The 21,729-nt window shown below is 45.2% G+C and overlaps 1 protein-coding gene across 1 annotated transcript in view; it reads right to left on the bottom strand.

Annotated features, from left to right (window-relative positions):
* Positions 1–21,729, bottom strand: part of nsd1b (nuclear receptor binding SET domain protein 1b) — a gene marked incomplete at both ends in the record, with an annotated part of 86,149 nt that overhangs the window by 24,733 nt on the left and 39,687 nt on the right. Inside the window, 2 exons of the mRNA XM_083647462.1 lie at positions 1,887–2,066; positions 18,014–18,223. Coding sequence (XP_083503588.1) covers positions 1,887–2,066; positions 18,014–18,223 — 390 coding nt within the window. The remainder of the gene's footprint in view (positions 1–1,886; positions 2,067–18,013; positions 18,224–21,729) is intronic.

Genomic DNA, 21,729 nt, shown 5'->3' with positions numbered 1-21,729 from the left:
CCACAAGTAGTACTCACTCAATCTGCCCTCCGCCCACAACTGGTGTCAAAGCGATGCCGCATATCTGTGGCGACCCTAAGGTTGGGAACCACTGCCCTTTGCTGTATGGTGAATTCAGGAGAGGATGTGACTTTAGCCGGCGTGTCTTTGGTGCTGTAGTCAGTAATCACAGCGACCCTACCATGGAAATAGGCTATAAAAAGGACGAGCCGTACACGTTTGTAACATTAAAATTAAATCCCTACACGGAACTTTTAAACTGGTTATGAAATACTGGTGCCTCTATATAACCTACATGAGCAAATGAGACCATCGGCTAGGAGATTGAATATTTCTTTGTTGTTATTTACATGCCTGCGCTGCGCACCGCACTGAATAGCGGAGGATGCGGCAGCAAGACAAAAGACTGCTGGAAATAACAGGAGAGTTTGGGAAATTACGTTACACACAAGAGAAGGTAAGCGCCACTAAACTGGTATCCAGCATTGACAGTATTCAGAGACACAGTAAACACGATTCTGCCTGACCAATCAGTCGTCTGCAGTGTTTTCACATCACAGTATGGTACCGGGTCCACAGCCCTGGAACCTCGACCGAGGTGGTACTAGAAATCTTGTTTTTTGTGTGTGGGAGTGACACAGAGCCACAGCTCTGCCTGCTATTGGTCCATGATTAACGAGCTGCGCAATCAGTGGACAGGGTAATGTCAATCACGTCCAAAGTCTGCTTTATCATCTATTCTACTCTAAATTGGACCTTCATTTACAAAATGAACATCATGCTGTATTCACCTTATTATTTGCCCATATAAGGACGCTTCCGCATAACGTCATTTTGTAATCGTCTTTCCGTTTTAGACCCGGAAGTAGATTTCATTTTTATTCCTTTCATTTCATTTTATTCATTTTCATTTTTTATTTTAAAGTCTTTCTGATTCTGATAGACTTGCCAAAAAGCTGTTTTCAAGCAAAAAAAAAAAAAAAAGTTTTGAAGTTTTAATTTTTTTTTGGATGAGAACGTAACATTCCAAATATGTGACCAGTTTATCAGAATAATGCCTATTTGGAAATATTTAACGAGCAGCGAGGACGCTGGCTGTGTGACCAGTCGGACTAGCTAGTATCTGTCAACCCCTACTTGTAGTGGTAGTAAGAAAACACTGTTGACGTGCTTTTGTAACTAACGTTCAATGCCGACCGGGTACAGCCATCGGCTCCTCGCAGCAGTTACGCTATGAACATCTAACTGAAGTTGGCTGCAGTGTAGCTTCTGAATGTTGCCAAACTTCATTCATAGTTACGTTTTGTTTTGAAATTGGCCGCCAACTAGCGCTGAACCGGAAGAACAAATACAATTGCGTCTAACATGGAAGAGAAAAAGTGGGCAGGGCTGCATAAGGTGAATAGAAGAAGATTGAAACATGCGATTGAGACCATCAACTCATTAGGAAAGTGTTTACTGAGGTCATAAATCATGTGTGAAGTAGGCTCATTTTCCCATTGATCTCGATACAATCAGACTTCTTTTTGCAGCCATAGACTTTATAAACAGGTGAGTATATAAATTATATAAAAATTCAAGCCCTGTACAGTTGTCATGAACGGGGAAATTAGCTATAGAGACCAAACCTGTTTTTTGAACTAGGCTGTAAACATGTTAATTTCTGCTGTAAAGTTGACTATTTTAACCTCGGGGTCTATGGGAATTGACTCGCTTTTGCAGCCAGCCTCAAGTGGCCATTCAAGGAACTGCAGTTTTTGGCACTTCCGTGTTGGCTAAATTTTTCCAAGACGGAGGTCACCAGTTGGGTAGAACATGACAATCAGCCCTGCAAAAACAAAAACAAAAACGAACCAGCACTGTGAGGTGGAGGTGTAACTTGTTACCTTCAGTGCAGACAAAGCACCAGCTAACATTAACATGCTCGTGGTTCTTGACCCCGCGGCGGGGGCTGAAGTGGTTGGGACAGATGATGCTGTTGTTGGATAGGACCACGCTGCCTGCGGCCATGCACATGTCTGTAGCATGGTAGGCTACGGGGCAGCGGACGCACCGCACCAGACGACCTGCACACACACACACACACACACACACACACACACACACACACAACACAAGACAACAGGTAGAGATCAGTAGTGTGGTAGGTTAACATAATGCACCAGACGACCTGCACACACACAAGACAACAGGTAGAGATCAGTAGTGTGCAGTGTTGGGCAAGTTACTTTAAAAATGTAATATACTACATATTACTAGTTACTTTCATTTGAAAGTAATACGTTACTTTACAATATTACTTTCTGTGTAGAGTAACTCGTGACTTATTACACTACTTTTGCATTACTTTTACCAAAACAACAGCAGCAGCAGAATGACATTGCTGCCCCGGAACCATCCCGCAAAATAATTTCAACTGCCTTGAAGTCAGTGTAAACAATCCAAAATTCTAAATGTTATTCTTTTCCTTTGTTATTGTCATCTATAGTGGTTATTTGCATAAAAACACACAGTTTGATTAGGAAATGATTGTCTCTTTTTTAAATATGTGCTTTGATTTAATCAAATGTAACTCAATTTGTAACTTGAGTTCCTTGAGAAAGTAACTGGTATAATATTACTGAAATCCTATAAGTAATAGGGGTGGGGGAAAAAATCGATACACCACAGTATCGCGATATTTTGCCTGACGATATTGTATCGATATTGCAAAAAAAAAAAAAAAAATTTTTTTTTTTTTTTTTTGCAGGCCATGCCAGGCCACCGGGCTACTATAAACTTTAGTTCCAAGGCCAGCAGTAAACAAACGGTAGCATATTTTCATTTTGTTTTAACAGTAACAGTTTTGTCATAACAGTCATTTACAAATTCCCCAGTTACTGAATGGGCTGCACAAAATGTTTTGTGTAAGTGAAGTGAAGTTGCAAAAACTACATAAGTACAGTAGTCCACACACACATCCAGTTAAGGTGGACTGTAAGTAGACTGTAACAAACAGTTCAGTTTGTCAGGTGCATGCAACTATGACATGACTTTATGAAAGTTGTTGGTCTGTCTACTTGACAATGTTGCTGCAATAAAATGGTTGAAGTCAGATGTACAGACTGGAAAATTGTTCTTATATAAACCAGATGTTGACAAAGTTTTCCTTTGGGGACATAATTTGCAGTTGAAAAAGTAAGAAATCGCAATATATCGAAATATCGCAATATTCAATATATCGCAATATCGATATATCGCAATATCGAAAATATCGCAGTATCGCAATACTATCGTATCGTGACTCAAGTATCGTTTCAGTATCGTATCGTGGGCATCTGGTGATTCCCACCCCTAATAAGTAATAAGTTATATTACTGAGTTACTGCTAAAAGTAATATATTACATGTAATATGTTACTTTTGTAATGAGTTACCCCCAACACTGGTAGTGTGGTAGGTTAACATAATGCACCAGACGACCTGCACACACACAAGACAACAGGTAGAGATCAGTTAGCCTAGGTAAACCCAGCCCCCACGTGACCTGCTCTCTCAGTTCCCAGTCACTAGGGTCTAGCGAACGGGCCATTCAAATCGATTGCTGGGGCGATTGAAAGACCCACGCAGACCCGCAGCCAATGAGTGATGGCGTGACTGCCAACATCAGTCCTGCCGTGATCGGCCAATCAGAGAGTGCGTCTTTGTCAATGACGTGTAACAGCTGCTGCGGCTTAAGCACTGGTAGCCATTAGCTTTTCGTCTTTTCAAAGCATAGCTCCCAAGCTAGCTACTAGCTGGCTAGCTATATGGCTATGCAACTACGTTGAGGAAATTCAAGTGAAAACAGCTGTTGAGGTTGAGGTCTGTTGATCAAAATAACACCTAGCGTTATCGAAATCGGATTTTAGCGGACCATACAAGCCGGGGCTTCAGAGCTGATCACCTGGACACATTTTACGCGAAATTATCTGATAAACTTGTCTGTGCTGCTCTGTGGTGATCAGCTAATGTCTTCATAGCATTGTGATTATGATTTAATGCATTATGGAAGATAAACGCTGGTTTAACATAATTAAAATAATTCCCTACCAAACATGTAAACTGACGCTTCTGGGCAGTAGACCATTTGGGCATAACATTATGTAATGTGACATGAGATCACCACATTTCAATAAATATAACGTTTTTGCACATTTGAATGCTGCTGGTCGTTTGTTTAATGCTGTATATATTGGATATTTAAAGCTGATACACAACACAATTGTGTTGAGGTAATTCCGCAAAGCTCAGTTAAAAATATAACATGTAACACTTGACACAATCAAATCTAACTTTTTCACAGCAATACACAGTCCAGTAGTACAGTGGGCTAATTGTTTGAATTATATCGAAATATATTTGCATGGTGTAGCATGTAATGCAGATACTGTAGCTAGATACTCTTACACAGAAAGGCAGACAAGCTAGCAGCAGGGATCTTGTCACACTGATTCCAGATAAACTCGTCTGTCTAGCCAGCTATACAATATTACTGTAGCCTAATACCACAAGCTAAATGCAGCATATGCCAATGTAAGGCTGGGTAGCATTAGCTAACGTCATCCAGGCTATACAGTAATAGGCTATTATAAAGTTTTCTCTCTCCTGCTGCAGGTAGGATGATGCACATAAATATAGCCTACATTATGTAAAGTCATTGCATAAATGTGTTTTTATTGTAAAACTAAAATGTGAAGTAGAGCCAATTTATTGGAGCGGACATCACAGTAGGAGATGCCAGTAGAAGCGCGTTACGCTGTCACTTACCTAAATCACGTTAAATCGACGAGGGGTATATATAGACCCAGGATTACATATACTGTATGTTTCACATAGGGTGGTGTTTTCATTTCGATGTTTTATTTGGTCCAATATTGAAATGTTATACAATTGCAGGTTGTGTTACCATTACACAAAATTGAGATCTACCTTCATATCGATTTTGGCTCATTTGGTTGCTATTTAGTAGCGAAATACATTAGCACAATGCATGCTGGGAGGAAGTGAACAACAACAAACCATAACAAACGCATCACAGAATGAAGCCTAAGCTGATAAGTCTGTTAAGATAATGTTTAGCGAATATAATTCATAATCGTTTTAATAATAATAATAATAATTCTAGGCAATGAAGACAAAACCCAAGACTGTGTTACAGTAGGCTAAGTGTATCTTGTCCTATAATTGACTAGACAGAGGTTGAAGTACAAGAGATAACATTTATTACAAAAGTTTACATCATCTGCAGATCACCAGTTACTCGTGTCAATATTTTACCCTAAAATGTTTTAGCATTGATTTTAAAAGAACCTGCAAAAATCGTTCACATTGGTAGTAGCCATCGCGCTCCTTGTGGTTGCTAGCAGTAGCCTAGTGAGTTAGCTCGGTGAGTTAGCTAGGTGGAGTTAGCTCGAGCGCTAACAACAAAGGTCGCAGAGTGATGATGCCATCTGTTGCACTGCGCATGTGCTCTGTGCACCAAGCTGATTGGATGACGGTTGGCTGGTGGAGTGGTCTATCGAGGGGGGCCCAACACCCGCTAGAAATCGGTTTGAATGGCTCGTTCTCCAGACCATAGTGACTGAGAACAGGTCTGAGAGCAGGTCACGTGGGGGATGGGTTTACCCAGGCTAGAGATCAGTAGTGTGGTAGGTTAACATAATGCACCAGACGACCTGCACACACACAAGACAACAGGTAGAGATCAGTAGTGTGGTAGGTTAACGTTATGCTGCAGGCGACCTGCACACATACAGTACAAGACAACAGGTAGGGATCAGTAGTGTGGTAGGTTAACGTTATGCTGCAGGCGACCTGCACACACACACAACACAAGACAACAGGTAGAGAGAGATCAGTAGTGTTTTGGGCTAATGTTACGCACCAGACGACCTGTACACACACACAACACAGGGGAACAGATAGAGATCAGTAGTGTGGTAGGCTAACGTTACAGGGCAGCGAAAACACCACACCAGGTGACCTGCACACACACAACACACGGGAACAGGTAGAGATCAGTAGGTAGGTTAACGTTACATGGGAGTGAACACACCACACCAGGTGACCTGTCCTGCACACACACACACACACACACACACACACACACACACAACACAACACACGAGAACAGGTAGAGATCAGTAGTGTGGTAGGGTAACGTTACAGGAAAAGGAAGGGGACATGGTGACATTATGACACGCACTGTGGCGGCCATAATGGAGGTCCACAGCTCACAGAGATTCCTGGACAATTTGCGCCTGCGCCCGGTGTTATGCCGAGTTCTGTATCCCCGCCAAGAATTGCATCCCCACCATACATTTTTGGGGCTGTTCTAACTTAAAAACAGGGAGGTCACGTCTACCCAGACAATTATATCATTTTTAAAGGAGAACTTACCTCCAAAACACTTTTTTTCAGCTTTTAACCAATATATATGACTTTGGGGGTGATGTGTGAAGAATGCTGGTCAAAATTTCCACATTTGTGACCAAACTGTTGCCATTCTGCCATTTGTATCATTTTTCAGCAGCATAACTGGCATAAGCGCCCTCTAAGGGTGGAACACTGCTTTTTTTTTTGCCCGCAAATGAATGGGATATTTGACACGTCGTGACGTCACGGTGAACCAAAGACTATGGGATTTCAAGATAGTTACTCCACTACTCCCCCTGTACCCTTTCGGCTCCTCACAACTCCAAGCCTATTCCCATGATGTCACTTGACCTGTTAATTTATTACAATCGCCTGTTATTTTCCTACCAACTCATATGTAACACAATACTATCAATAAACGCCACTATAATCATAAAGGACATGGCATAGCAAGTAAATCATTCCCAACCTTTTTCATACTAAGTGGCCCTATGATGAGATTTGGTCTCATGTAAATCTTATTTTTAATTTTTTATAGCCTAGATATGATTTTGTCCAGAATTCCATATAATTAGGTTGAGAGACAACGAATGCTGGAATCCTCTCAAGGACGACTGGTGGGCTTCTGTGCCCCTTTTCGCTGGGGACACAGAGCTGCTGCAATGACGTTCTGCCCAGAGGGAGGGAGGGGTTATTGTGGGTTTGCAGCAATCAGCTCTGAGAGCCCAGCACCAAAGTGAGAGCCTCACTTTCATCCTTCCGCAAACAAATCTCATCGCAGTTTAGCGCACATGTAAAATATAACGCTATACTACGACGTGACGTGACAAAGCTGGTCTAAACACATCGGCTACTATAATATCGTCACTGTGTACAAGCAACGCCAACTTTTCAGGAAATGAAGTCAGCAGAGCAGAGCGACTGGGGACTGGGGACTGGGGGGGGGGGGAGCACACTCTCTGTCTGTGTGTGTGTGCTCCTCCTCCACGTTGACTCGCTGTGTGTGTGTTTTGCTGCGTGGAATGGGTTTGATCAAGCAAGTACCGTAAATTCCGGACTATAAGCCGCACCGGTGTATAAGCCGCACCTTCAAAGTTGACTATTTTTTTCTTATATAAGCCGCACCGGACTATAAGCCGCGGGTGTTTTAATGGTATTTTTTTTTTTTTTTTTTTGTGTTTTAATGTTTAATTACCATATGTAAGGGTTCATGCACAGAGGGGATTGTAGAGGAAGCTCCCATTTATTAACATTTCAACAAAACAACATAACACAACACCACCTGTGTTGTTTTTTACAGTGCACACAGTGTCATACAGTGTCATACAGTGTGGTGAAAAGAGGGCAAGAGAGGAAATTAAAACTTATTATAGTTATATAGGATTTATAGTTAGAAAGAGTGCTAAAAAAGAGAGATTTTTTTTTTTTTTTTTTTGAAAAAATCCATAGATAAGCCGCACCGTTATATAAGCCGCAGGGGCCAAAAAAGCCCAAAAAACGGGAAAAAAGGTGCGGCTTATAGTCCGGAATTTACGGTAGCTCCTGTGCTCTTAAAATACTGAACACCACGTTGTCATATTTGACATATGTCTTCATTGTAGACAGTTTATCGGTGAATGTGTCATTACATTATTAATATCTTACCTGAATAAGCTCAAATGCTGTTACAGGATTATCACACCGAGTCTGGAGCACTTTCTGCCGGCCAGGCAGCAGCTCGTAGGCACCCTGCCTTTTAGAGCACGAGCACGAGCTGCTGTGCTCCAGGCAGCGGGGACGCGCGGGCGGAGCTCTTCACATGGAGGTCTGACACTGCCCTGTGCTGCAGTAACTTTTAACAAGAATCACGAAAAGCCCCAAAACGCAAATTAAAAACGGATTTCATTGCGCGGTTTATCGCTAGTTAGACGAGGGAATGACGTGGAGAAATCTCGCATTGTGTTACCCCAGAGCAGGGGGTTTGTCCTATTGTGCGGTGTGCTGCAGTAAGAGCCTCACCTCACTTTGCTCTTAGCGATAGTTACAGACGCCCACATACACATACATGGAGAAAAATAATTAAATTTCTAGTTCGCCACTGAATTACCAAATTGATATAACTTTCGACCATTTTAAGCAACGCTGTTTCCATACAGACCACCAGCGTTGGCTAGTTGTTGATATTTATAAAGATATTGCAGCTCTCAAATAAATTATTTTCGAGGCGGTGGGCAAACTGTAATGGCGTCGATTTCCGAAAAAGATTCCTCAGCTGAGGACAGCCAAAGAGTTTAGTATAGACAAGAGCATATGTCATTTCTTGGTTTTTTCCATAGGTATTTTCAAATCACTGTTCTGATACATATCTAGGGGGTAAGTCCTCCTTTAAACAGTTACGTTTCTGTATAAATCATTACAACATGCTCCCGTAAGGTGGGGATGCATTTGGCATAACACTGGAACTTGCGCGAGGCGGACTGCTATCGTCCCTGCAGGGAAGGCACGTGTTAAGGCGTGCAAACAGGTACGTAAGCGCAAAAAGCAGATAGTGCCTGTACCAGGATAGGGCCCTTGGGATTTGTCACTGGTACAACTGATCTATCTTGTGTTTAGATACAGTATGTCAACTTGCTAGCTAACTAATACGATAGATTGGCAATATAGTCCCACCCCCTTTTAGGGGGAAAGCCGTTGACTTCAATGTAATATAGCAGTACCGGGGAAGAAATCATAGAAAAATGTATTTGGTTTATTAATTACTTAAAGACACCATGACATGACATGACATGACATGAGACATGACATGTTACAACTCGTCTGGCCATAGAATGCACAAGATACATCGGAAATAATACTTTGACCCATCTAAAATCATGTGCCCCGGCAGTCAAGTAGCCTACGATGGTGGGCTCCACTACAACAGCAGGGAGGCTAAATTAGCAACATGCGGACACCAGAACTAGGTCACAGACGGCTCATGAGTTACATGATTTTAGATGGGTCAAAGTAATATTTCCGATGTATCTTGCGCATTCTGTGGCCAGCCGAGTTGTAATATATTGTCATGTCATGGTGTCTTTGTGTCATTAATAAATTTGATTAATTCTGTTATTTTTCTATCATTCTTTTTGCTTGTTGTGGAGTCTCACCTCTATACCCCCGATCAGGTGAGAGTTAACATAGGGCCAGCATACACAGTGGGGTGAGAGCCCAGCCCCGCCTTGGCCTGGTCATTGATTGGAGGTATGTCCCAAATTCTGTGCTCATCCAATTTGATGTGTTGTCACCTGTGCGCTGCCTGATGAGCTGATGGCAGCTGCACTGAATGCCCAATCAAAATGTTTGGTATTTAGAGCTGTCTCCCACTGTGTAGCTGGCTCTGAGTGTGAAGGACCTCTCCCATCGGGCGGTAAGCTAATACTCCACTATTCTCTCTTCTATCGCGTGGTTGCTATATGTTTAATGCATAATACTTACCTTGGCCTTTCTCTCTCTATCCTAGGCAATATAGGAGAGCGACTGAAGCTCCTGAATGAATTCTGTTTGTTGAAAGCCCCAGCTTGGGATGATGATTTGATTTATTGACTTTGGAAAACCCCTTATTTGACTCTGAATAAAATGACACTGCGGTGTCTTAAACCTTCGCAAACTGTGTCTGCGTGTTGGCTTGGGCTCAGACTTCACAATTGGTGGAGAATGCAGGCAGTCTGACCCACGCCAACCTTTAAAAAAAATAAAAAAAAATGGAGCATGCTCAAGCTCTAACCGCGCTCCTAAGGAGCCAAGCAGACCTACAGAATGCAGTTAAAGAACTCTTAGAGAAAATTGACAAAGATGACAGGGCACCACGGCCTCCCGGGGCTGTCCTCACTAAACAAAGCCAGGATGATGACATTGAAGCCTACCTCGAACTGTTCGAGCGCACCGCCGTGAGGGAGCGATGGCCGGCTGGCGACTGGGCTGGCATCCTCGCGCCATTCTTAACTCATTCACCGCCAAAGACGTCTTTGACGTGTTATCAGGAATAGCCATCCATGCCAAAGACGTGTTTGACATGTTTTTGTTTTTATTAGTACAGCGCGTAGTTCAAAGACTTCCCCAGCCTGTGACATGTTATCAGGTCCCTAGCCTCAAAGACAAAGCCGACAACACGTTATCAAACACATACCGCAGCTGTTGTTTTGAAATGGAAGAGGAGGAGAAAACGGAGAAACGCTGCCTGTTGCATAGAGGAGAAACGCCATTGAAACACCCCTCGGCGCGCTGCGCTGGTCGCCTCTGCTGCAGGGCGAACCTGGATTGAATTGTTCGCGGTAGTCAAACCAACATGATCGATCCGGTTCCAGCGCCTGGTCCCAAAGCCAAGCCGACCCCGTTCCTGTGTCGCAGCATTCGTCCCAGCCCGAACGAGAGGAGGAAAACGATGCAGAGGCAGAGGAGGCTAGACGCTGATCTCAGACCAGTTTGGTGTTCCCTTCCTATGCTAATTTGCGGGGCGATCAGTAGTGTTCCCTGGGAAGAGGTGCGATCCAGCAGCAGCTGTGGACAGAACTCTCTGTGTGTGTGTGTGTGTGTGTGTGTGTGTGTGTGTGTGTGTGTGTGTCTGTCTGTCTGTCTGTCTGTCTGCACACTCACTCACACTGAGTAAACCGTATTGTTGAATGTAAAAAAAGCACTTCATGTATATATATATATATATATATTTTTTTTGTCATTTGTGTCATAACGAATAATATTTACATGTCTGATGTCAATACAGTTCAAAATAAAAGAATTGAGAGCGAGTTCTGCCTGAGATTGTGTCTTTTACAAAAATTGCCTTTTCTCCTGTTTGTCTTCTCAGAGAGACCTTTTTGGTGAAAACAGGGTGTATATAAATGGCTATAAGTAGAGTACAGAACATGCTAAAAGCTCACTTTTTTTTTCCTGGTGAACCCAGAGATGTACATCTTCATTTTGAGGTATTGCAAATCACTTTGGTGCTAATAGATAATTTACTGTGGGTCTTGAAAGATGACCAACAATTATGAAAATCTTTGGCCTGTGCTAAATATTGGCAGTCCTAAACTGGCCATGAATGAGTTAACTGGTGAGGCCCAGCGGGTCTGTCGGGACCTACCTGTCGGCGACGCACAGGATTTTGAGAGACTAAAAGCAGCCATTTTAGCAAGCCACGGCTACAGCCTCCCGGCCAGAGCACAACGCTACCACTCCTGGGCCTATTGTGCTGGGCAGCCACCGCGAGCCCAGGTCGCCGACCTACTACGCCTCACCAAGAGCTGGCTCACCACGAGGGGTGATACACCCTGGATTGAAAGACTTGTTATAGACAGATGCATTCGCTCTTTGCCGCCCGATGACCGGAAATATGCCGCTCAGGTGAGCCCGTCCTCACTAAACGAGTTGGTGGCACTTCTAGAGAACCACCAGGTCAGTGCCGAAATGCTGCGCACCACAAGGATGGAGACAGCCAGACCCAGCCCCGAAGAGAGAGGGACAGCCGAGACCGCCGCCGCCGTGGGCCGGCTACACCACCCCTCCCCCCACCGAGGAACGCCACTCCGGCGGATAGGATGCCGCGGACCCAGCGGAGGTGCTACGTTTGCGGACAGGAGGACCACATCTCATGGGCCTGTCCGGACCGCAGCCAAGATGTCTCCATGCCCTCTGCCACCAACTCCGAGGCCTCCCGGCCCTGCCTGCATACCGGGGAGGCGGGTCGGCGCCACGCCACCCTGCCAGTGAGAGTCGGGGGGGCCGACACCCATGCCCTGGTCGACTCCGGCAGCGTCGTCGTTGGTCCGGTCCGACTTTGCTGCCACCATAAGTACTGCTACGGTGCCGGTAACGTGTGTCCATGGGGACGTGCGTCACTACCCCATCAGCCACATCCGGGTCCAGACCCCCCGAGGAGACGCCCTGGTAGCCGCCGGCGTGGATCCCAACCTACCGGTGCCCGTCCTCATCGGAACTGACTGCAAGCTGTTCGAGCGCTACTGGGGCAGCGGATTACGGCCCGATCCAACGCGCCGAGGGAGACGCCGAAGTCGCCGTCCGACGGCGCCTAAGCCGAGGGCTGCTTGCCCCGCATTCTGTCCCACCACGAAGGGACCCCCCACCGAGAGCTCTGCCTCAGAGGGAGACGCCAGCGGAGGAGAGACTTCCCCGCTTAACGAGGATCCATTTGCAGAGTTTCCTGTCATAGAAACTGCCACGACAGCCCCCTGTGGCCAGTTCGCCACCGCCCAGTGGTCCGACCCGAGTCTCGAGACCCCCCGGCGTGACGTCGCCGCCGTAGATGGCCAGCGGTGTCCAGGTGTGAGTGCACTTCCCTACCCACATTTTTTTGTGAAGAGTGGACTACTGTATAGAGGGACCAAATCTAATGGGGGGGATTTAATTGAACAACTGTTAGTACCAAAGTCATATGTGTCACGAGTCCTCTACTTAGCTCACACCCACCAGTTAGGGGCCCACTTGGCGGTCCAGAAAACCTACGACCGAGTGGTCGCCCGGTTCTACTGGCCGGGGGTGAAGCGTGCGGTAGAGGATTTCTGTCGTTCCTGTCCCGAGTGTCAGAAAACGGCACCCCTGCCGTTCCTACGCAACCCGCTCATCCCACTCCCCATCATTGGTACCCCATTCTCCCGGATAGCCATGGACATTGTCGGACTCCTGCCCAAGTCGGCCCGGAGACATCGTTACATCCTGGTAATCCTCGATTATGCTACACGTTACCCTGAGGCTATTCCTTTGCGCACTGCCACTGCTAAGAATATTGCACATGAACTATTAATGCTGTTTAGCCGGGTAGGCATAGCCGATGAGATTTTGTCAGACCAGGGAACCTGTTTTATGTCCCGTGTCATGACCGCATTGTACAAATGGTTGAAAGTGAAACAAATCCGAACTTCTGTCTATCACCCACAGACTGATGGCCTCGTGGAGAGGTTCAATCAGACTCTTAAGAAAATGCTGAAGAAACTAGTCGAAGCGGACGGGAAGGACTGGGACCAGCTGATACCATACGTGCTCTTCGCTATTCATGAGGTACCTCAGGCCTCCACTGGCTTCTCTCCCTTTGAGCTTCTCTATGGCCGTAACCCCAGGGGCCTCCTTGACCTGGCCAAAGAAGCGTGGGAGAGCCAACCATCTCCCCACCGCAGTGTCATTGACCATGTCGACCGCCTACAGGAGAGGGCGAAGAAGGTCTGGCCACTAGTCCGGGTGCATATGGAGAAGGCCCAGGCGGCCCAGGCCCGCACATATAACAAAGGCGCCCGGCTCCGGGAATTCCAGGTGGGGGAAAAAGTATTGGTACTTGTCCCCACGACAGAGTGCAAATTCTTGGCCAAGTGGCAAGGGCCATATGAGGTCGTCGAGAAGGTGGGCGACGTTAATTACCGGGTAAGGCAGCCTGGCCGGCGGAAAGGCCTCCAGCTTTATCACATTAATGTACTGAAGAAGTGGTATTCTGCTGACCCTGTTCCATACCCAGCCCTCCTGATACATGTCTCTCCCCAGAAGCCCCCCGTGGTAGTAGGCGAGGACCTTGCCCCAGCGCAAGTACAAGATATCAAAGAGCTCCTAGGACGGAGCCGGGACGTCTTCTCGGAACTACCCGGATGCACCAGAGTCATAGAACATGACATCGAAACGCAACCAGGGAAGGTGGTGAGGCAACGGCCCTATCGAATCCCTGAAGCCCGAAGAGACGCAATTCGCGAAGAGGTGAAAAAGATGCTCGAGCTCGGGGTGATCGAAGAGTCCTACAGCCCCTGGTCAAGCCCTATCATCATCGTGCCGAAGCCAGATGGGACGCTGCGCTTCTGTAACGACTTTCGAAAACTTAACGAAGTCTCAACCTTTGACCCCCATCCCATGCCCCGGGTCGACGAACTGATCGAACGCCTGGGCCCAGCCAGGTTTGTCAGTACCTTGGACCTGACCAAGGGGTACTGGCAAGTGCCCTTAACAGAGAGGGCGAAGGCCAAGACGGCGTTCACCACCCCGGATGGGCTATTCCAGTATCGAGTCCTTCCGTTCGGAGTCCATGGTGCCCCAGCCACCTTCCAACGCCTGATGGACCGGGTCCTCCGTCCCCACCGCTCATATGCCGCAGCCTACCTCGATGACATCATAATTCACAGCACTACCTGGCCACAACACCTGGAGCAGCTTGAGGCCATCCTGGGTGCCTTGCGACGAGCGGGCCTCACCGCGAATGCCAAGAAGTGCCGGCTGGGGTGGACCGAAACCGACTATCTGGGATACACCATCGGGAGGGGGTGCGTGAAGCCCCAGGCCTGCAAGGTAGAGAAGATCCATAACTGGCCTCGCCCAGTCACAAAGAAGCAGGTGAAATCCTTTGTGGGTCTGATATCTTATTATCAGAAATTCATTAAGAATTTTGCGACCATCGCAGCCCCTCTTCATGACCTGACCCGCCAGAAATTGCCCCACCATGTCCACTGGACCAGCCAGACGGAGGCCGCCTTCCAGACCCTGAAGCAAGCTCTGTGTGAGGAGCCAGTATTGGTGGCCCCTGACTTTGTGCGACCATTCATCCTACACACTGATGCATCCGGCACAGGGGTTGGAGCCGTCCTGGCCCAGATGATAGGAGATGAGCACCCAGTGACGTTCATCAGCAGGAAGTTACTTAAACATGAGAAAAACTACTCAACAGTTGAAAAAGAATGCCTCGCCGTGAAGTGGGCCATCCGTCACCTCCGTTACTACCTGTGGGGCAGGCAGTTTACTCTGGTGACCGACCATGCGCCCCTCAAGTGGATGGCCACCAACAAGGACCGCAATGACAGGGTCACTCGTTGGTTCATTGATTGATTGATTGACTTTATTTGGTGAATGTCAACAAAGAAACAGGGAACAGAAATACAGATACAGACAATCACCGAGGATAAAAACACAATAAAGCCGTAGCATAAAGCATAGGCTTGTTTCCATTGTGGTCCTCTGAACAAACAACATAAAAGGGACAAACACAACACACGAATGGGTATCACCTTCTATACTCAAATTAAGATTTTTAACATTATTACTAGATTGAATAGAAATAAAGGCACACTTGAATATTATACAATACATAAACATTTGTTGTTAAATGTAAGGAGTTAACAGACACAAAGAACAAGAAAAACGAGGGGGGGGGGTGGGTTTGCGGGGGACGGGGGTTGCAGCGGGTAGTGGAGGGAGTAGCTCGTCCACAGAACACTAGAGGCTATGCTGGCTAATTGCAGCTCCAATAGGATGTTTCCGAGGAAAGGAGGGTGGGGTGGGCGTGGTGGGAAAAGATGCAAGAGCTATAGGCAGGAACATTGAATTACAGAACTATAAGTTTAAGGTTGAGCACCGCCCAGGGAAGGAAATACGGCACGCAGATGCCATGTCCCGCCTCTATGAGGAGGAAACAAAAGCTCCCAGCCCGAGCAAGGAGCTTAGGGGGAGGATATGTGGAGTCTCACCTCTATACCCCCGATCAGGTGAGAGTTCACATAGGGCCAGCATACACAGTGGGGTGAGAGCCCAGCCCCGCCTTGGCCTGGTCATCGATTGGAGGTATGTCCCAAATTCTGTGCTCATCCAATTTGATGTGTTGTCACCTGTGCGCTGCCTGATGAGCTGATGGCAGCTGCACTGAATGCCCAATCAAAATGTTTTGTATTTAGAGCTCTCTCCCACTGTGTAGCTGGCTCTCCAGTGTGAAGGACCTCTCCCATCGGGCGGTAAGCTAATACTCCACTATTCTCTCTCCTATCGCATGGTTGCTATATGTTTAATGCATAATACTTACCTTGGCCTTTCTCTCTCTATCCTAGGCAATAAAGGAGAGCGTCTGAAGCTCCTGAATGAATTCTGTTTGTTGAAAGCCCCAGCTTGGGATGATGATTTGATTTATTGACTTTGGAAAACCCCTTATTTGACTCTGAATAAAACGACACTGCTGTGTCTTAAACCTTCGCAAACTGTGTCTGCGTGTTGGCTTGGGCTCAGACTTCACATTGTGTTTTCCCCCTAAAAGGGGGCGAGACCATGAGCCACCTATAAAATGACGTGTCGCCGATCTATCATCGATATCTTTCGTATCGACATTTTTGTAGGCTTACCCAGAAGTCCCTGCACTGGTTCTTACATGAAAAAAGTCAATGGGATTTTTGTATGGGAATTTCGGTTAAATGCATGAAATAAGGTCTGTGGTTAACACAAGTTTATGAAACAGCGAAGTTTGTGTTCAGCAAGATAATCTTCACAAATGAGGACCAGTTTGATGACTTTTGAGGCATTTTCTGAAAATCACATATAAAACTATGTGAGGCAAATTGGAAGAAATTCCATCAAGACGCTCCTGAGATGTTGCGTTACAGAGCTTGGAAATTGGGTGTGTGAGGTCACAGTGACCTTGAACTTTGACCTTTAACCATCAAAGTCTAATCAGTTTATCCTTGAATGCAAGTTAATGTTTGAGGCAAATTTGATGAAATTCCGTCAAGGCATTCCTGAGATATGGCGTTAACAAGCTTGAAAATGGTGTTGGAGAGGTCACAGTGACCTTGACCTTTAATCACCAAAATGTAATCCGTTCATCCTTGCGCCCAAGTCGACGTTTGAGCCAAATTGGAAGAAATTCCATCAAGCCGTTCTTGAGATATCGCTTTAACGAACTTGGGAATGGCATTCGTGAGGTCACAGTGACCTTGACCTTTGACTACGAAAATCGAATCAGTTCATCCTTGAGTCCAAGTCGAGGTTTGAGGCAAATTTGATGAAACTCCGTCAAGGCATTCCTGAGATATCGCGTTAACAAGCTTGAAAATGGCATTCGAGAGGTCACAGTGACCTTGACCTTTGACCACCAAAATCTAATCAGTTCATGCTTGAGTACAAGTTGATGTTTGAGGGAAATTTGATGAAATTCCGTCAAGACATTCCTGAGATATCACGTTAACAAGCTTGAAAATGGCGTTCGAGAGGTCACAGTGACCTTGACCTTTGACCACCAAAATCTAATCAGATCATCCTTGAGTCTAAGTCGATGTTTGAGGCAAATTTGATGAAATTCCGTCAAGGCGTTCCTCAGATATCCCGTTAACGAACATCGGACAGACGGACGTACGTACGGACGGACAACCCAGATCCATAAACCCTCCGGCCTGGCTACCGCCGGCGGAGGCATAAAAACCTTTTTACGCTTCGAAAATCATACAAGTGGTCCTCATTTGTAAAGATTATCTTGCTGAACACAAACTTTGCTGTTTCATACACTTTTTTTTTACCACAGACCTTATTTCATGCATTTAACAGTTCATTCATACAAAAAGAGACCAAAGTGCTAACATCCAGGTGTTCCGGACTCATTCCTGTGGTACTCTATGTACCTAGTAGAAGCTAGCATTAGCATGTTAACATTGGTTGCTCTGCTAAATTAGACTGATGGCTATAGCAAACAAAACAAAAAATAGTTTGTTCAGGTTAGCTGAGCTGACGTTTGTTTGTTTTGTTTGTTACTTTACAGTAATAAAAACTCAAAATGAATGATCTTTGACGTAAAAGTGTTTCACATGGTATGTGTAATGATGCAGAAGCAGTTACGGTGTGAAGCATAGCATCATCTAGATTACCTTTAGCGACAGAGGGGGCGCTGGCCGTGGTGGGGTTTGCAATGAAGCAGGTGAGACAGACGTGCAGTGAGCAGCGGAAGCCGCGGTGGAGCGGCGCGGTGGGGGCGTAGCCGGCGATACACTCCCCGTGGTAAAACTTCCCACACACAGGAATCATACAGCGCCGCACCTCCTCACCGCGCTTCTTACACACAAAGCAGGTGTGGGTGCCTGGGAGAAAAATAATAATACAATTAATATCTGGCACAGAAGTCTATCATTATAAATAGAAGCCTACCCTTTTTCAAAGTAATTAATTTGCGGCTGGAGGAGGAATGCTAACCATTTTCAGATAAATTAAATGACTAAATAACTGCCTGAAGTTGTTCTTCTGCCTGAAGTTGTTCTTCAATGTACCAATGTAGAGTAGGCCAACCAAGACATTAGTATCACGCTGGGTTCCCTCATTTGGAAGTCAATGGGATTTCTGTGTGGGGATTTTGGTTAGATGCCTGAAAAAAGGTTAGTTAACAAAAGAAACTGAGACCTTTGTGTTCAGCAGGATAATCTTCACAAATGAACACCTTCTATGATTTTTGAAGAGTAAATGCGATCGCCAAAAATGGCTTCAAAAATCATAAAATGGTGTTCCTTTGTGAAGATGATCTTGCTGAACACAAAGATGTCAGTTTCATAAACTTGTGTTAACCACAGAGCTTATTTCAGACATCTAACCAAAATCCCCACACAACAATCCCATTAAGCACGTTGTAACAGTGTTTTGAAAAGTGCTATATAGATAAAGTTGATTATTATCATCATTATTATTATTATTAACAGCCACTCCCCCTACATCTGTCCTGCATTACTACCAGTGTGTCCCCTATAGACCCTTCTCACGGGGGCCATTTTGTGTCGAGAAGCCAGGGTAAACACAGGTGCAAGCAAAACACTAATGAGGGTTTCCAACTTCCATGATTGGAATTTGGAAACCCTCATTAGTGTTTTGCTTGTAGCTGTGTTTACCCTGGCTTCTCGACACAAAATGGCCCCCGTGAGAAGGGTCTATTATGCATTCAGCAGCGGTGCACAGCCACTGCTGAAATATGGCCACCGCTGCTATAGATTTTTTCTTTAGAAACTAACCTTATATTACAGACGCTTCATATCAAGTCAATTCACACACCTGTGAGTAAAGCATATACCGTAAATTCCGGACTATAAGGCGCACCGGGGTATAAGCCGCACCTGCCAAATTGACTATTTTTGACATATATAAGCCGCACCGGACTATAAGCCGCGGGTGTTTTAATGTTTTTTTTTTTTTTTTTTTTAATTGTGTTTTAATTTAATTACCATATGTAAGGGTTCATGCACAGAGGGGATTGTCGGGAAAGAGATGGCTGTTTGAGGAAGCTCCCATTTATTAACATTTCAACAAAACAACATAACACAACACCACCTGTGTTTTTTTTTTACAGTGCACACAGTGTCCGTGGTGTGGTGAAAAGAGGGCAAGAGAGGAAATTAAAACAGAAGTGGATTTATAGTTAGAAAGAGTGCTAAAAAAGAGATTTTTTTTTTTTTTTTTTTTTAAATCCATAGATAAGCCGCACCGTTATATAAGCCGCAGGGGCCAAAAAAGGCCAAAAAACGGGGAAAAAGCCGCAGCTTATAGTCCGGAATTTACGGTAGTGGTAAATGCACAACACATAGGTGTAGAATGCATGGTGGTTAAAATGTCCCCCTCAAAAAATATATCACTAAATTCTGTTATTTACCTCCACATTGTAAAACTAACCACTGGACTGTTATTTTGAAAAGGTTGTTTTTTTGGGTGGGCCATATGCATGTTTAATTAAAATGGGTGAAAATAATATTGTGAAATGCCGTGATATTTTGGTAGATACTGTACCATACTGTGAAACTTCATACCATTACATCCGTATTGCCTAATACAATTTTATTGATTTTATTGACTAGTGCCACTCGCCGTTTACTTCAATGTAAAATAAAATAGTATAATAATTAAATGGAAATAATTTAATTTATAAATGAGCCAAAGACACCATGACATGATGATATATTACAACCTCGCCAGCCATAGATTGTGCAAGATACATCAAAAAATAAAATAGTCTTTGATCCATCTTCAGTAATGTCACTCATGTCTGTTATGTGACCTAGTTAGAGCTCGCTGTCCACCTGGCATTTGAATAAGGGCTCGGAATTGGGAACTACGCAACATTTGGGAATACTGAATTACTGATTATGCAAAACTTCAGATAACATTGTGCGGGAGGTAGCTACTGTTGTGTTGTGATTGCTAACGTGTATGTAGAGTACGGCCAGTTTAGCAGAGCCTGCAACCCCCTATCGGGGAGCTCTTTCAAGACTTAGAATGAAGAATGAATGAGGGGCACTTTACACGAGGACGGTTTCCTATGGAAACGGGGAATTATTTTATCGTTAGTGCCTCCCTTTTAGACGGCGACGGCGAATTCGCGCTTAGGAAACGATACATTTTAAAACCACCCTCCAGAGTGAAATTGTTGGTGACGCTCCCCGCTGAGCGCTCCATGTAATCACTTTGGAACGGCACATTTCAGAAACTCTGACGTGCCTGCACAGGCGACACACGCGATGCCGTGCGCAAGTTGGCAACCAAATAAAACATCAGTATGAATTAAGTTTGGCAACATTCAGAATTAAGCTCCACTGCGGCCAACTTCAGTTACATGTTCATAACGTTACTGCTGCGAGGAGCCGATGGCTGTACCCGGTCGGCATTTAACGTCGACAGTGTTTTCTCACTGCCAGTAGCAGTAGGGTGACAGATCACAGTCAGCGCTCCCGGTCCTCGCTGCTCGTTAAAGATTTCCGATAGGCGTTATTCTGATAAACTGGTCACATATATGTTACATTCTCACCCGACAAATATTAAAACTTTAACAGTTTGGGGGGTTTTTTTAGCTTGAAAAAAGCTTTTTGGCCAGTCTAAATGACTGCGGAAAGTGTACTCTACTTCCGCGTTTAAAGCGAAATTACGTCATGCAGTAAGCGTCCTTGTATGGGCAAAGAATAAGGTGATCACACTGCCACCTAGCGACCTGGCATGTACATTACGGCGTTTTAAAAATTCAACAGCGCTCATATAAACAGGGAGAAGGTGTGAAGGAAAAGGTGTGAAGGAAACGCTATTGTGTCGTTTCTTTCAGAAACTGTCCTTGTGTAAAGGGCCCCTGAGTCTCACGTCGAGGCTTTTGAAGTCTGCGACTTACGGTTTAAACTTTCAAGTTGAGACTTTTTATGGAAACATGAACATTTTATGAATACTTCTAAGCATGTCTATAATTCGGCATACACATACTCCTATAAGAAGCACACATTCGCTCCGCTCTCCCTCCCTTGCTCCCCCCACCTCCTCCCTTTATCTGCTCTCCCCTCCCCCACATTCCCATGTTCCCTCTCCTCCCCCCCCTTTCTCCCTTTCTCTCTGCCTCTATCATATGATTGTTCAATCTTGTTATTATTACTACTGTAATTGCTACTGTTGTGTCAGCTAGATTTAGCTAGACATCTTTTCTGTGAAGTCCTCTGAGACATGCTTGTGAATTAGGGCTATACAAATAAACTTGACTTGACATGACATTCCAAATATATTACAATGTCTCGCCGGTGATTCCCACAGTGCTCTACCTGCAAAATACACAGTGGAGGGCAGTAATACAGCAGCA

Source organism: Poromitra crassiceps, assembly GCF_964638095.1.
Source record: "Poromitra crassiceps genome assembly, chromosome: 1".
Classification (NCBI taxonomy): Eukaryota; Metazoa; Chordata; class Actinopteri; order Beryciformes; family Melamphaidae; genus Poromitra; species Poromitra crassiceps.
The sequence above is the reverse complement of the archived record's forward strand: the minus strand, read 5'-3'. Positions and strand labels throughout refer to the sequence as shown.